This window comes from Mobula hypostoma, chromosome 9 (assembly GCF_963921235.1).
Source record: "Mobula hypostoma chromosome 9, sMobHyp1.1, whole genome shotgun sequence".
NCBI classification, from domain to species: Eukaryota; Metazoa; Chordata; class Chondrichthyes; order Myliobatiformes; family Myliobatidae; genus Mobula; species Mobula hypostoma.
The window spans coordinates 20326751-20344529 of record NC_086105.1 but is presented as its reverse complement, the minus strand read 5'-3'; the positions used below and the strand labels follow the sequence as shown (position 1 = coordinate 20344529).

At 40.5% G+C, this 17779-nt stretch overlaps 1 protein-coding gene across 4 annotated transcripts in view; it reads right to left on the bottom strand.

Annotated features, from left to right (window-relative positions):
* Nucleotides 1-17779, bottom strand: part of cttnbp2 (cortactin binding protein 2) — a 158360-nt gene continuing 140581 nt past the window's right edge. For 2 of the 4 annotated variants that reach the window (XM_063057830.1, XM_063057832.1), the window contains 5 exons: nucleotides 15692-15874; nucleotides 14685-14748; nucleotides 11078-11210; nucleotides 5722-5826; nucleotides 1-1800 (listed from right to left, as the gene is read on the bottom strand). In XM_063057830.1, coding sequence (XP_062913900.1) covers nucleotides 1570-1800; nucleotides 5722-5826; nucleotides 11078-11210; nucleotides 14685-14748; nucleotides 15692-15874 — 716 coding nt within the window. In that variant the 3' untranslated portion in view covers nucleotides 1-1569. The remainder of the gene's footprint in view (nucleotides 1801-5721; nucleotides 5827-11077; nucleotides 11211-14684; nucleotides 14749-15691; nucleotides 15875-17779) is intronic. The other 2 variants (XM_063057831.1, XM_063057834.1) reach the window with 2 other exon arrangements.

The window sequence follows — 17779 nt, the reverse complement described above, 5'->3', positions numbered from 1 at the left end:
GAAGGATAGGTATGGGTTAGTAAACTGAGCAATTAATGATTTAAGGGAATACAGCACCAGAAAATGCATTAAATTTCTTTGATAATTTGCATAGTCCTGGAATTGGCTTGGACAGTTGGACTTGCATTCTTTACAACGTGCTTTACCACTATTCTCTTGCTATTGGGCTTACATTCTATGATGTAAACAACTCCTTCTGCCAAGAAAGCCTTTCACAATGACCTTGGGTGTTCTCTTTCACTCCGGTTAGCCAATACTGATTCTTCCATAACTTTGAATCAGCAATACCTCCAATGCAACCTCTCTGAGAGTTACAGACAATCTTTAAGGAGTCCTCAACAGTAATGCCAATGGGCTCTCTGCTGAGGAATTGCCCTGAACCAATCACAGAAACTGGCAGAAGTGCAATCTATTGGATCATCACACTCCATGCACACGCCTGCTTGTTATTCAATGTAATCACCTTAGACACTTCATAGACTCTCACTTCACAAACATCCGAAAATCATATTGAAGCAGAATAACAAAAAAAATACAAATCACGTTCCTTTATCCTACGCCTTCAGCACCAGCTGCTTCTGTTCTCCCTACAGATCAGGTTGTGACACTTGTTAAAGAAACTCTCATTTTTCATGTCATTATTGTAAACCAAACTGCTTGCAATTTCACCCTTTCCATCGACCTATTAAAATGGTCACTACAGTATATACACCAGTCAATGTAGTTGGTGGTTACTTCCTTTATGATCTGATGCTCAAAGCAGTAATTGTGACTCACGATGCAAGAAAAGATTTGGTTAAAGTCAGATAATTCTTCCTTGTTTCTCTTCATACATTTTACTTCAGTAAATTCCATTACATTCATTTTAAAAAATAAGTACAAGATTTCTGCAGAGAGCTTCTATACAAACTGTAATATTTATCCATACATGCACGGTGAATTGTTAGCCATTGCAGTATAACTGCAGACTTGCGACCAACCATACATTACATAAAAAAGAGAAATTATGAAGAGATAGAATTCCATTAAAACATTTCATATGGCTTCTCGTATTGAATGAAAATCTCCATTTCCATTTACATTTATTGCCACATTCTACTCATCGGATAAAATCCAATGAAAGGAGGTTTTTTTAATATTAAAAAATGTAAATACATTTGAGCATATTACACATATCATGCCATGGATACGAAGTATGTATCACATGGTTCTTCTTGCTTCATAATATATATAATTCTGTGGAAAAACCCTGAATAAAAAAATGTTAACAATGATTGCAAATATGTGCAACAAACCATTTGCTTTTTGTATAAATTCTTCTCGCATCAAAAAAAAACACACAACCATTTTAGGTACACAACTCAAGAATTCAATAAATCTGAAAGGCAGCAACTAAAAATAGTGCTTTTATCACAGCACTGTCAAATACTCAATATGTAATCACTGTGGTCCCAAATAAGCATTTAGCAATAAAGAGCAATTTTACATTTAATTAATATTTTACAGATCTATGTTTTACACTGTTAAATTGAAGACTTGGAAATCATGTTTTCTGAGAGAATTGTCTTCTTATTTGTTGTTATTGGCATCATGTACAGTTTTGCCGAGTTTCCAAATTTCCATGGATGTATTGTTATTTGATTCTAAATGCCTTGTATTACTGCTGCTGTGGTGAATACGGTGTGCATTATTCTGGAGTACAGGTAGGTGCGACTTCACCCTTGAGAGGCCCAATCTGCTCACTCTTTTAACGTTGTTACTTGATGTGGGTGTGCCATTTCTTAGAGTACAATTAGAAACCTGCAAGAGTAAGGAAACAACTGTTGTACTGTACAATAAAAAATTATTTTCTAGCACGTCTCCAAAATTATGAATTCAAATGGTATTTATTGACTTTTCATGCTGAAAACAAATCTTCCATTACAACCATCTCTATGGAATTTTGTATCCTTTGCTCATCAGCACAAGTCTGTAGAGCATGGCTCCACATTTGTAATCCTCAAAAAGGTGTCAGGAAAAAATATTATTTGGTCCTGGAAACAGAAGAATTAAAAATAAAAGTCAAACTACTATGTTGGCATCTTAAACATCAGTAGTTAGGACTCAGCTGGAGTGGTGTTCAAACTTGATCAAAGGTGTAAATGGCCTAAAAGCGACAGTGAAGTTGACAAGGAATTTGCCAGGGATGGGACTTATAATTTACAAATAACAATATTACAGTCCCTGGAACAGAAAAGATTTTAGAATCAGAATCAGATTTAACATCACCAGCATATGTAATGAAATTTGTTATCTTTGAGGCAGCGGTAGAGTGCAATACAAAATGTGAAGTTATCCACTTTGGTGGCAAAAATAGGAAAACAGATTATTATCTGAATGGTGGCCGATTAGGAAAAGGGGAGGTGCAACGAGACCTGGGTGTCATTATACACCAGTCATTAAAAGTGGGCATACAGGTACAGCAGGCGGTGAAAAAGGCGAATGGTATGCTGGCATTTATAGCGAGAGGATTCGAGTACAGGAGCAGGGAGGTACTACTGCAGTTGTACAAGGCCTTGGTGAGACCACACCTGGAGTATTGTGTGCAGTTTTCGTCCCCTAATCTGAGGAAAGACATCTTTGCCATAGAGGGAGTACAAAGAAGGTTCACCAGATTGATTCCTGGGATGGCAGGACTTTCATATGAAGAAAGACTGGATGAACTGGGCTTGTACTCGTTGGAATTTAGAAGATTGAGGGGGGATCTGATTGAAACGTATAAGATCCTAAAGGGATTGGACAGGCTAGATGCAGGAAGATTGTTCCCGATGTTGGGGAAGTCCAGAACGAGGGGTCACAGTTTGAGGATAGAGGGGAAGCCTTTTAGGACCGAGATTAGGAAAAACTTCTTCACACAGAGAGTGGTGAACCTGTGGAATTCTCTGCCACAGCAAACTGTTGAGGCCAGTTCATTGGCTATGTTTAAGAGGGAGTTAGATATGGCCCTCGTGGCTACAGGGGTCAGGGGGTATGGAGGGAAGGCTGGGGCGGGGTTCTGAGTTGGATGATCAGCCATGATCATAATAAATGGCGGTGCAGGCTCGAAGGGCCGAATGGCCTACTCCTGCACCTATTTTCTATGTTTCTATAATAATAGAGAAAAAAAAACAATTACAGTAAGTGTGTAAACAAATTAAGAGGAGAAAAAGTAAAAATAAAAATGTAGTGAAATAGAGTTCATAGGTTCAAAGTGATAACAAACAGCACTTGCACATTTGTAATCAGCCAGAAAATTATCAGCGGGTTCCAGAAATGCGTTCAAATTAAATCAGTCATTATGCAAGATAAGTAACAATTTCCAATGTGAAACCAAGAGCGTTGTGACTGCACAGTGGAGAGCTCAGGGTTTATATCTCCACATTTGTAGGGAGCTCAAATTCATACAAAAAGCCCCTTTGATCAACTGGAATTACTGCAGGGAACAAGGGAGCACAAATAGCAGGTAATTCATTAAATCAACATCATTCTCACTGGAATTCAGAAGAATATAGGATAATCTCATTAACACTTACAAGTGTTGAAAGGCCTCGTGGAAAGAATGTTTCCTACAGTGGGGGAGTCTAAGGCCACGTCCACACTAGACCGGATAACTTTGAAAACGCCGGTTTCGCGTAAAAACGATAGGTGTCCACACCAGACGTTTTTGAAAATACCTCCGTCCACATTAAAACGGGTAGTTGGGCGAATCCAGTCCTACTGGGCATGCACAGGACACTTCTACAGAAAACAAGCGAAGAGGAAACGGTATACTATTTCCGTTTCCGCAGCGGCGTTGTGCTATTTCCATTGGTCAAAAACTAGAGTACCTACAACAGCGAAAGAAAGTTTTCAACAATGTTTTCAAGGAATATAAAGAAAACCTCCGCTGGAAAAAGACGTTTGGACAGACGATGAAGTCGAGCTGCTTCTGCGAGTTACAAACGACTACAAAGTCAGCAAAGCAGTGGAGAACGTGGACTGGGCGTCGTGCCAAACCAAATACTACGACATCCTTGACCGCTATAAAGAACAGTACCTCGCGGCAGAGCGGTCGGGATCTCTGGGTAAGGACTACCCGCACAAATTGGACGATATAACCAAGACAATTAAAAAAACAAATACTGGAGCGTATGGAGGCAAGCAACAGGGAGTTCACAAACAGTATGACCTGGCTGACGACGAACATTGAAAAACTGACTAACTGTTGCAGAGGAATTTACAATGATGAGGAATATGATGGCTTCCCCCCAGTACTTTTCACCGCCACAATACCAGCCTCACAGCCACTACAACAGCTACACATACGGACACACAGACCCCCGCGTGGCCCCACCAACATCCTCCCCACTCCCACAGAGGGGTCACCCTGGAAACACTTCCTACAGCCATAGTCTCTTCACCGATGAAAAGGACGACAGCTACAACTAAATGCAGTAAGGCTTGTTACTGGGCAACAGTGAAATTTGCTGTTACCTCATTTGTTTGTCTTTACTTTTGCCATGTCTTTCTGTATTATTTTGCTGTATTTAACATATGCAATAAAATGAGTTACTGGGCATAAGTGATTTTATTTTTACCTCAGTAAAAGTGAAACTTACAAGTTTCCTTTTTTGGCCTTAACATTTTCACATCTATGCCAAACATAAGCTACTACTTAAAAGTGACATTTGTTGTCATTCGTTGTCAAAAATGACATCTGTTCCGGTATGTCATGACAGCGTTTTTAAAAAGCTCTGGTTACCCCGTACACACTACACCACCTAACCGGCGTTTTCAGATTTACACACTCAGGAGAGCGTTTTCGAAAAGTTCCGTTTTCGGGGGAGGAAAATGCTGTTTCAGTGTAGACAGAGGGTCAAAACGAAGAGAAAAAGCTTCGGTTACGGATTTATCCGGTCTATTGTGGGCGAAGCCTAAGACCAGAGGACACAGCCTCAGAATAGAGAGACGTCCATTTAGAATTGAGATGAGGATTTTTTTAAAGCCAGAGAGTGGCGAATCTGTGGAATTTGTTGCCTCAGGTGGCTGTGGAGAATAATTTCTTAGGTATATTTAAGGCAGAGTTTGATATATTCTTGATTAGGCAGGGCATGAAAGGATACAGTAAGAAGGCAGGTGAATGTAGCTGAGGGGAATGGATCAGGTGCAATGACTCGATGGGCCAAATGGCCTAATTCTGCTCCTATACCTCATGGTATCAAATAGCTTCATAATTTTATGCATTGTACAGGACACGAATGACTTCCTTACATTTCCTGGTCAGAATTCTGTTTTCACTTGTATCCTCATTATTCGCAAACAGCACTGGCAGCTTTGTCCTACAGTTTGTACTTGCCCCTAGAAAATAGCTCACTCACACTCAACGTCATTCTCAGATGTACCAGTCATGTTTAGGAAGTTACTCTTGATAATTTTATCAGTGCAAGAGAACACACTCTATACAAGTTGAAGTATATATTAAATCAGAGTTTCACAATAGATCCCTGAGCAACATTATTAAGGTGCAATACCAGTATCAATAGGTTCAGCAGGTACATTTAACATATACAATATACATCCTGAAATTCCTTTTCTCCGGCTCTCAAAAAGGTTCATTAAAAAGCTGAACCTGTCATGTGATTCCCCAAAATGAGCTGACGGGCTTCAAACACCACCCTATAATTATGCAAATGGAAAGAATTCCAGGTTATCACTTTATATCACCTTTGTTGCTGGCAAGTGAGCAGTATGATCTTTTAGCGTCCTTAAGGATGATTGGTCTCTCTGAGAACCAGGAATCATAAAGAAAAGATCCTTTGACATGTCAATCTGTAAAAGAAAAGACACTGCTATTTAAAAATGCTCATGATTTTAGCATCTTTTAAAATTTAACCTACACGTACTTAAAAAAAATATTAATATGCAGAAGTATACTGACTTCAGTGGATTTAATGCACTTTCCAAATATTTTAAAATCAAATTGTTTTTAGCACATTTAAAAGAAAGAATTATACTGCTCCTTTTTAGGAGCATGACACTGAGCTAAGAGCTGGAAAGTTGTCTCCAACCTCATATCCCTTTTGACAATCAACTTTCCAGCTCTTTGCTCCATCCCTCCCCCTCCTGTCTTCTCCTGTCATTTCAGTTTTCCCCCTCCCCCTCCCACTTTCAAATCTCTTACTAACTCTTCTTTCAGTTAGTCCTGACGAAGAGTGTCGGCCCGAAACGTCAACTGTACCTAGATGTTGCCTGGCCTGCTGCGTTCACCAGTATTTTTTGTGTGTGTGACACATAATCTGATGTTTCTATTTAAACTATTCAGTCGTTATTTAAAAATAATGTCTGTTATAATTAGGAAGCTAACAAACCACTTGGAAATTATTTTAGGTGGCCTCACAGTAGAAATAAAAAAACAAATAAGGAATATGCATTTATGTCACCAAGCACTAGCATAATCACTATTAAGGGTTTAAAGGATACACCAATTTCACTGCAGCAAATGGCAACCAAGGTGAATGACTAGGCACCACTTTTAGTGTTGTTGGGGTGAAAGAATGCTGGTGATGATATTTGGACAATTCCCCGACCTCTGAATAGAAACTGAGATAGAGCCCTGAAGATTATTTCAACCTCAGACACCAGAACAAAAGAAACAGAAGCAAGTCATTTGGACTGTGAAGTCTGTCCCATTCAACAAGGTCATTTTCCTGCTCCTTCTCCGTGTCTCTCGTTTCCTTTAATACCCAGAAATTTATCAACGTTTTTTTCTATGTAATCAATGTCTGACTTTTTGGATAAGGCATTCCAGAGCATAACCACTTGTGACTTAAAATCTTTTTCCTCAAGTCACTTTTTATTCTTCTGTCATTTTAAACCTGAGTTCACCAGTAGCCCTCCCCCTGGCAGTAAAAAGTGGATCCTTATTATCAAAAGCAACTAGGGTCTCCGCCTGAAACGTCGACTGTACCTCTTCCTAGAGATGCTGCCTGGCCTGCTGCGTTCACCAGCAACTTTGATGTGTGTTGCTATAAATCTTTAACTCTAACAAGTCCACCTTCAATATTTTTAAATGAGTATAACACCAGCTTCTCCACAAAACAAAGGCATGTCACTCTTCTAATTCTCTAGTGCGGGGGTCCCCAACCTTTTTTGCACTGCGGACCAGTTTAATATTGACAATATTCTTGCAGACCGGCCGACCCGGGGGCGGGGGGGGTGGGGGGGGCTGGTGGTAGGCTTGCCAACGCGGACAAGAGTAGCAGTCAAATACGTTGTGTTTACCCAGAGAAAGGCTATAATTACCATGAAGCCTTGCGCGGGCACCAGTGCGCATGCGTGTGCTTGCCGATTTTTTTCTCTGCAAATCGGTTTTGTCCATTCTGTTCGGTGGGGGGGGGTGTTAATCACGACCGGAATATAGGTGATAAGTGGCTAATACACTCAATTTCGTTTCTCAAAGGGTTTATCTAACGAATTTAATATTAAACACACAGCGCATATTTTCCTCGCATGAATATAGTGATAAGTCAATTATCGGGGAGGACAGGGAGCTTGAAGTAAGTGTTGAATGAACTTCCAGTAGAAGTGGTAGAGGCAGGTTCGATATTATCATATAAAGAAAAATTGGATAAGTATATAGACAGGAAAGGAATGGAGGGTTATGGGCTGAGTGCAGGTCAGTGGGACTAGGTGAAAGTAGCGTTCGGCATGGACTAGAAGGGCCGAGATAGCCTGTTTCCATGTTGTAATTGTTATATGGTTATATAAGTAAGTCAATAGCATCATAACATTTTAAGTAACGTTTGGATATTAAACACACAGCACATATTTTCCCCGTAAGAACATATAAAATCATTGCAACACACCAATATCGCTAAATTAATGGGAGCCCTGGGCTTGTTTCCCTGCAACAAGACGGTCCTATCGAGGGTGATGGGAGACAGTGATACTCGAAGGGGGTTCCTTACGTCCAGTCTATTCTGCAATTTAGTTTTCGTTGCATTCATCGCAGAGATATGTTGGAAATGGAAGCAATGTTTTCAGTGCTTTCGTGGCTATCTCAGGATATTTAGCCCTGACTTTGATCCAGAATGCCGGCAGAGATGTTATGTCAAACATACTTTTCAGCCCGCCATCATTTGCAAGCTCGAGGAGTTGATCTCCTTCCCGCACTGACATGGCTGACACGCGGGTAATGACCTCGCGTGCGCTCAAACTCAGTGCGTGACAGGGAATGAGGAAAGGTGTGGCTGACTCATATCGCCAAATCATATCGTTTCCTCGCGGCCCGGTAGCGCATGCTCTGCAGCCCAGTACCGGTCCGTGGCCCGGTGGTTGGGGACCGCTGCTCTAATGTGATGGGAGATTTTAATTTCCCCAGTATTGATTGGCATCTCCCTAGAGCAAGGCGTTTAGGTGGGGTGGAGTTTTTTAGGTGTGTTTAGGAAGGTTTCCTGACACAATATGTAGATAGGCCTACAAGAGGAGAGGCTGTACTTGATCTGGTATTGGGAAATGAACCTGGTCAGTAGGACAACATTTTGAAGACAGTGATCACAATTCTATCTCCTTTACCATAGCATTGGAGAGGGATAGGAACAGATAAGTTAGGAAAGGTTTAATTGAAGTAAGGGGAAATATGAAACTATCAAGCAGGAACTTGGAAGCATAAATTGGGAGCAGGTGTTCTTAGGGAAATGTACTGCAGAAATGTGGTGAATGTTCAGGACGTATATGTGTGGCGTTCTGCAAAGATACATTCCAATGAGATAGGGAATGGATGGTAGGGTACAGGAAGCACAGTGTACAAAGGCTGTTGTAAATCTAGTCAAGAAGAAAAGAAAAGCTTACGAAAGGTTCAACAAACTAGGTAATGATAGAGATCTAGAAGATTATAAGACTAGCAGGAAGGAGCTTAAGAATGAAATTAGCAGAGACAGAAAGGTCCATGAGGAGGCTTTGGTGGACAGGATTAAGGAAAACCTCAAGGCATTCTACAAGTATGTGAAGAACAAGAGGATAACACGTGAGAGAACAGGACTGATCAAATGTGACAGTGGAAGAGTGTGTATGGAACCGGAGGAGGTAGTGGAGGTACTTAGTGAGTACTTTGCTTCAGTATTCACTACGGAAAAGGACCTTGGCAATTACAGGGATGACTTACAGCGGATTGAAAAGCTTGAGCATATAGACATTAAGAAAGAGGATGTGCTGGAGCTTTTGGAAAACATCAAATTGGGTAAGTCACCGGGACTGGACGAGATATACTCTAGGCTGCTGTGGAAAACAAGGGAGGAGATTGCTGAGCAATGATCACTGCATCATCAATGGGGATGGGAGAGGTTCTGGAGGATTGGAGGGTTGCAGATGTTGTTCCTTTATTCAGGAAAGAGAGTAAAGATAGCCCAGGAAATTATAGACCAGTAAGTCTTATATCAGTGGTTGGTAAGTTGATGGAGAAGATCCTGAGAGGCAGGACTTATGAACATTTGGAGAGGCATAATATGATTAGGAATAGTCAGCATGGCTTTGTCAAAGGGAGGTAGTGCCTTACGAGCCTGATTAAATTTTTTGAGGATGTAGTGTATATGGATTTCAGCAAGGCATTTGATAAGGTACCCCATGCAAGGCTTATTGAGAAAGTAAAGAGGCATGGGATCCAAGGGGACATTGCTTTGTGGATCCAGAACTGGCTTGTTCACAAAAGGCAAAGAGTGGTTCTAGATTGTGGATCGTGTGGAGGGCTGTCAGAGATTACAGCGGGATATTGATAAGATGCAAAACTGGGCTGAGAATGTGACAAATGGAGTTCAACCCAGATAAGTGTGGGGTGGTTCATTTTGGCAGGTCGAATATGATGGCAGAATAGAGTATTAATTGTAAGACTCTTGGCAGTGTGGAGGATCAGAGGGATCTTGGGGTTTGAGTCCATAGGACACTCAAAGTTGCTATGCAGGTTGACTGTGTGGTTAAGAAGGCATATGGTGTATTGGCCTTCATCCTCCGTGGGAATGAGCTGAGAGGTAATGTTACAGCTATAGAGGACCCTGTCCAGAACCCATTCGGAATACTATGCTCCGTTCTCGTCACCTCACTACAGGTAGGATGTGGAAACTATAGAAAGGGTGCAGAGGAGATTTACAGGGATGTTGCCTGGATTGGGGAGCATGCCATATGAGAATAGGCTGAGTGAGCTTGGCCTTTTCTCCTTGGAGTGACAGAGGTTGAGAGATGACCTGATAGTGGTGTATAAGATGATGAGAGGCATTCATAGTGTGGATAGCCAGAGGCTTTTTCCCAGGGCTGAAATGGCTAATACGAGAGGGCACAGTTTCAAGGTGATTGGAGGTAATTACAGAGGAGATGTCGGGGTAAGTTTTTTTACACAGAGTGGTGAGTGCTTGGAATGGGCTGCCGGCGATGGTGGTGGAGGCGGATACGATAGGGTCAAATAAGAGACTCTTGGATAGATACATGGAGCTTAGAAAAAGAGGGCTATGGGTAACCCTAGGAAATTTCTAAAGTAAGTACATGTTCCGCACAGCACTGTGGGCCGAAGGGCCTGTATTGTGCTGTAGGTTTTCTATGTTTCTAAGTTCTTCTAACCCCGAATGCCTTGATATCATATCTAAAATACAGTGCCAAAATTTAAACACTAACTTCACTTGGACTACAAGTAGCATAATATTAAAGGCTTAGCGTGTTCCTTGCTTTTGCACTTTACATCTTCATTTAATAAAGCCAAAGCTCACTTCAATATTTTTAAAGCCTTCTCAAATTGTTCCATCACTTTCAAAACTTTCAGGCATACACTGCCCACAGGATCTCTCTCTCCTCCAGCCCTCAACCCCTCCCACACAAGGCATCTTTCTGAAAGGCTCCAAATTAACATGCCACCTTTGATTTAGCATGTATTTACTGTTATACTGGATGTAGTAAATAGTGGAACATGAGAACAATCATCACAAAGATTCAAGAGTACTATAAACTGAGTTGAGCTGTCTGAATTATGCAATTGATCTGTGGGAATGATGTAAGACATTGAACTGAATTATGCCGAATTTCTGAACAATGGCATTACCTTGCTTATATCAGATTCAGATTTGCTTAAGCACATACTCTGGAGTTCACTGATGAGGTCTTCATCTTCATCTGTGTACAGAGATAATCCTTGCTCTAAATCTGAAGTCCTCAGTGGATTATTCTCAAGGGAACTTGAAGGGTAAGGTTACAAAGTCAGAATATACATGTTTCTTCTTAAAAAATGCACTTATAAGATGCTTCAGCTCTTAACAAATTAGACTAAGCATTCCACTTGGTCATTGGTCATTTCATCAATTCATCATTGGTCCTTACTCTTTTCTGGCCATCTCCACTTGCCTTGACCTATCTCCCATTTGAACAGTTATTCTTTTCTGCCTTAAAAATAACAGATAACTTTATTTTTTATTTTTTTTCTTCTGCTCTCTATTTCATTTAGTTTCTGTGCGGGGGGGGGGGGTGTTTGGCTAATTCTTGCTACTCCTGAAGATTGAGTGCTAATAAAAGATTTCAAAGATTAAAAAAATATTGCTTTCCCCCCTCCAAAAATGTTGTTCAACCTGATGAATCAATTTGCACAGTCATGAATTTAATCAATCCAATATTTGAAGATCACTAAGGTGATTCCAACCTAAACCATAAGTTTTCTCAGTGAACATATCTACCTCTTCACTCATTTTTGTTCCCTCCTTTGAATGAGAAATGATGTAATGTTGAGACTTTATAAAGCACCGGTGAGGCCTTCACTTGGGAGTATTGTGAGCAGTTTTGGGCCCCTTATTTTAGAAAGGATGTGCTGAAACTAGAGAGGGTTCAAAGGAGGTTCAAGAAAATGATTCCAGAATTAAGCGGTTTGTCATGTGAAGAGCATTTGATGGCTCTGGGCCTGTATTCACTAGAATTCAGAAGAATGAGGGATGACCTCATTGAGACCTATCCAATGGTGAAATGCCTTGAAAGAGTGGATATGAAGCAGATGTTTCCTGTGGTGGGAATTTCTAAGACCGGGGACACAGCCTCAAAACAGAGGGACATCCTTTTAGAATGGAGATGAGGAGGAATTTCTTTAGCCAGAGAGTGGTGAATCTGTGGAATTCGTTGCCACAGGCATATTTAAGGTAGAGGCTGATAGATTCTTGATTAGTCAGGGCATGAAAGGATATGGGGGGGTAAGGCAGGAGATTGGGGCTGACGAAAAATGGAGTGGCTATGCTGAAATGGTGGTGTAGAATCAAAGGCCAAATAGCCTAATTGTGCTCCCATATCTTATGGTCTAAATCCTTACAATCTTGTGCCACTAGATTCAAAGCCTAGAGAGTCAGAGGGGAAATGAGAAGAAATTCTTTCACCTATGGAGCTACTGGAGTCAGGATTGCTCTACATGAAAAGATAGTGAAGGTCAATTCTGAAGAAATATTTTCAATATGCATTTGGACTGATCCTTGAAGATGAAGAATTTGCATTAACATCAATAAAAATGCTAACATCTAAATTCAAAGGGTTGTTGATGGTGGAGTGGGCTGAATGACTCTCTTTCTTGCTGTTTCTGTGACTCTATCCCAAAAAGCCAGTTACCACCTTTAGCAGTAGATCTTGCCCTAATCCCTTAAATTACCATTAACTCCATTTGGCCAAATCAACACTGGACTGCAATAGGTCTGTCTGGCACGGTAACGTAGTAACACCTTCCAGTAGCAGCGGTCGGGGTTCAATTCCTGCTCCTGCCCGCAAGGAGTTTGTACGTTCTCCCTGTGGCCGCGTGCGTTTCCTCCAGGTGCTCCGGTTTCCTCCCACCGTCCAAAGACGTACCGATCGGTGGGTGAACTGGTCATTGTAAATTGTCCTGTGAGTAGGCCAGGGTTAAGTCAGAGGCTGCTGGGCAGTGCGGCTCAAAGGGCCTACTCCGCATTGTATCTCAATAAACAGTCAGGTCATGTGCCAGTGAAAATGGAAACTACTCACAGGCAAATTTCATACAGATGACTATCCCAATCTCATTGGTGTTGGATTGAGATCAACCTTTCTCTTAGTTTGTTTGTACTTTGTGTGGTAGATTTATTAGAGATCTTGGATGCTATGTTGAAAAAAATAAAACATAGAAATTAGGAGCAGGGGCAGAAGTAGGCCGTTTGGCCCTTTGAGCCTGCTGTGGCTTTCAATGACCAGGGATGAGCATTCAAATTCAATAGTCTGTGCTGACATTCTTGGTGCCTTTAATCATTTAAGCCTCTCTATCTCAATCTTCAATATATTTAATGATTTGGCCTCACCTGACTTCTGTGGTACAGAATTCTACAGGTTCACCACTGTGTGTAAAGAAAAATCTGCTTGTCTCAGTCCTTAACAGACTCTCCCACATCCTTAGGGAGTTAATCTTATTTTTGGACTTCCACTATCATGTTTATCTTTGTTGCATCTAGACAGATTTTGTAAATTTTGCTGAAGTCACCTCTCATTCTTCTGAATTCAATGGCCCCAATTTCTCTAGCCACACCAAGACATCCACATACTTAATTCCTCTATGAAAGACAATGAATCATTTGCTTTATTTGGCTGCCACAGCTGAATACTCATCTTTGTTCATTGGTGCATAAGGATATGGCAGTTGTAGCTGTACCTCGCCCTTCTTAATCTCCTATTGCTCACATAATTTATTTATCTGTTTTGTCACTGAAGTCAATAACCTCTTATTTATCCACTGCATCATCACATTATCCATTTGCTCACTTAATTCAACCAGTCCAACTCTCTCTGGAGCCCGATGCATCCTCCTCACAGTGTTCTCGCCCCCTAGTTTAATATTACCTGCAAAAGCTGTCCAAGCCAGCAAACCAAACCAGTCACAAATATTTTGCAGCCATGGTCATTTAAATTTAAATTTAGCGCTCAGATGAAATTTTGTCATTTGTCATTCATTCAGATTGAAAGTATTTTCCTTGTAGATTTACATTATTATCAGCTGCAAGAAACAAAAGGTCACTTCAGAAGTTTCATGGATTGCTTCTGCGATCTCCATCAAACAAAAGCCATTGAAGAAACCATTTCCCCATTTTCTTGAAAATAAATTAACCTGTCTATATACTCAGTGAATAACCGATACAAAGCCTCAACAAACAAAAGCCAACTGTGCTGCCCATGGGAACACAGAAATCTGATCTATTGCTCCAACAACAGAGTCTTTTACCTAGAGAACGTCTGGTCAAACTCCATCAAAAAACATTCAGACCAACCAGAGGCAAAACTTGACCCTTCACATAATAACTGTAATTATTCAGCACTTTAACAGACCTGCTCAATGACACTAGCAAAACTTCAAAGATGACAATCAAATGTCATTAAGACACCATCTGCAATTTACAAAAAAAGACAATCATGACAGAACCTGCACACACACCTATTTTTCTGAACAAATCCAACACAGCTGGAATTGCCCATTTTACGAATTTGGAATTTAATCCACTGCAGTGAATCTGAGAAACCCTCATTTCAGATAACAACCGATGACATGAACATTTAGTGCTAAATATTTACAAAACTTAAATGAAACTGTTAATCTTAAATCCAGCAGTAGGAAGCAATTAAACTATGCATGATTTAACTTCTTCGTTAAGATAAAGAAATCTGTACCATATCCAACACAAACTTACTGTAGTTTTGGTGCTGTATTCAACTCGTTGAAGTTCTTTGGCAATTCTGACGCAAGCTGAATTCCTGCTCGGAGAAGAGAGAGATATTCAAACACATCTCATAATTGGTGTAGATCACTGTTCAGTCATTTAGTCATTGGGTGGGATTAGATTGACACAAATCTGGCCTGATGCCTGGGCTTGTTACTTACAACATCCAACACATTTTCCACATGTGGAGGGCTGGACAGGGAGACCTCTGGCTCTGGCTGGTGAGGTGACATGTGGCAAGGTATACTAAAAGCCCATTATTGTAATGGCCTTGGCAGTCTTTTACAGGTGTTAAAAGCATTTCTCTCTATCAAAAAATGTAAATAAAACACTAACAAAATAAGTAACATTAAATAGAATAAGTTACTTTTCTGTAAGGTATAATTAACCTTTTTTAAGTATGCTCCTTTCATTGAGTGCAGGATATAAAGAGAATATGGGCCCTTGCTTTGGCAAGACTCTGCTCTGCTCTCAATGGAGAGTCCCATAATGGAACAGGGAGTCAGTTGAGCCCAAATCTGATGAGCTGTGTACCGCAGACTTACACAGAAGTGAAAACCTGTAATTCTCTGTGAGACAGAGTGAACGAGTAGGACTAGCTCAAAAACTTTCACACTGAGCTGGAACAGATGGGCTGAAGTACCTCCTTCTATGCTGCAATCGTTCTCTAATTCGGAGACTACCCAAGGTAAAACTGCAACCAATCAAACATTAATATTTCCAGCTTTCTCCTTGAAATTCTCATCTGGAACATACACACTTTAAGAGGATGAACCTTATTATAAATTCATTAAGGATGTTCGTAGTTCACAATTTCTTTTCATCATACCCTTCTCAAAATTGTATTAGAAGCATTATTTTAAAAGCAATGTTCTTTGCTCTGCTAGTGATAGTCAATGTCACAGATAAATGAGAATTTGAGCAGTACGTGCGTCGCTACAATCAACTGCATGGTACTGCAGTGAAGTGAGCCTTACCTTCCCTATTGCCTTTGAGCTTGTTCCATGACTGCGACACTGAATGGGCAGACTTCTTGTGAGGAGTAGTGCTCACTTTCCGCCAAGCATCATTCTCAATTTTCTTTTTGCTGGTCTTGTAACTGGATATCATAGTTAAAGGAAAATGCCACCCTTGAAATTCTGATGCACATTCTTCGAGCTCTGAAATTAGATTTTTCAGTATGATTCACCAGACATTGCCATGCAAATTTATTTCTTGAATGCGCTGTCACATTTTAATTTGACCTTTATTTATTTAATTCAGGCTATATTCATTAAATAAATTGCCTTTTAACTTTTCCATTGGGTGTTTCTAGAAGCATGCAAAACTGTCGAGCTGTGAAAGAGAGCTGGTCTGCCTGTGGTTTTTGTCCGCATAATGATGAGACAGACTGTGAAGAGCAGAGAAACTCAGGGGTCCAAGCCCTGATTTCCCAGAAGTGGTAACACAAGTTGACAAGGTGATCTAAGTTGTGTATAACCTTCATATGCTGGGACATAGAATATAAGAGTCAGATGTTATGTTGCAACTGTCTAGAAGGTCATGCTTTGTTCTGATTGCTACCATCAGGAAGGAGGTACAGAAGCACCAAGGCACACAGTCAACAATTCAGGAACAGCTTCTTCACCTCTCCCATCCGATTTCCGAATGGACATGGAAGCCATGAACACTACCTCGCTACTGCTTTTATTTCTATTTTTGTGCAACTTATTTAACTATTTTATATATATTTAATATAATTTATGTTTTTTTCCCGATTATTATGAATTGCATTGTACTGCTGCCACATTTCACGACATATGCTGGTCATATTAAATTGGTCTCTGATTCTGAATGAAGCCCTGGTTGCCACATTATAGTAAAGATATGGTTAGGCTGAAGAGGGTGCAGAGAGGCTCACCAGGATTGGAGGACTTTGGTTACAAAGAGAGACTGGTAAGTTTGTGCTCACTTTCTCTGAAGTGAAAGTGGCTGAGAGGTGACCAATAGGAGTAGATAAAGGCATGGACAGTTAAGACCATTTTTCCATGGTAGGGGTATAACAAACAAAAGAGTATAGGTTGAAAGCTAGGAATTTAAAAGGAACTTGAGGGCTTTTTTTAAGACAGAGTGGTTCATATGTGGAACATACTACCAGGTGGTGTTGAAATCAGATACAATTACGATGAATTTGAGGCATTCAGATCGACACTTAAACAGTCAAGTTACAAGAGGATACAGTCCTTACGCAAGCAAATATTGTATGGGCAAATACAGGTTTAAGGGTCCAATTTGGGGCTGAACAACTCTATGACAGCATCTGTAAATTTTTGGTCTAATTACCGTTTACAAGCCAAAAAGAAAAGGATCATACTAGCATATTAACACTTCTTTATATAATAAAGGACATAAAGTGTTAAAAAACCCATCATAAATTGAGATTTAGTGATTATAGAAGTGAATTATTGCACAGAACATGGAATTGTCTGCTCATAAGGAAGTCCACTGAGGGGAAAAATGGCCACGGATGATGCGATGTTTTGTATTCGGACAATATAGTGTGCAGACAATATAGATACCAAAGGTTTCAAAGGTACATTTAATGCAATATACATCCTGAAATGCTTTTTCTTCATAACCATCCACGAAAACAGAGGAGTGCCCCCAAAGAATGAATGACAGTTAAATGTTAGAACCCCAAAGTCCCCCCCACGCGTAAGCCGCAGCAAGCAACGATCCCCCCTCCCCCCACCGGCAAATAAAAAAGCATCCGCATCCGCCACCGAGCACTCAAATGTGAGCAAGACAGCAACAAAGACAGACTTGCAGTACTCCAAAGACTACATTGTTATAATAAATCATCTAGCATTCCCTTACTTTATACCTCAATGTGAATATCTAGAAAGCATAGACCAGACCCCAATCATGGCAACATTCTGAGAAAAGATAAGATCCACGAGGGCTTTATTTTTAAAATTCTATGATGATTTGGTTGGCACAGTCAACAAATATTTGATCTAAACGATCAGAGATGCAGGAAATGATGAGTGGATGGAACCATGACAGGGGTGGGAATGAGGGGGATG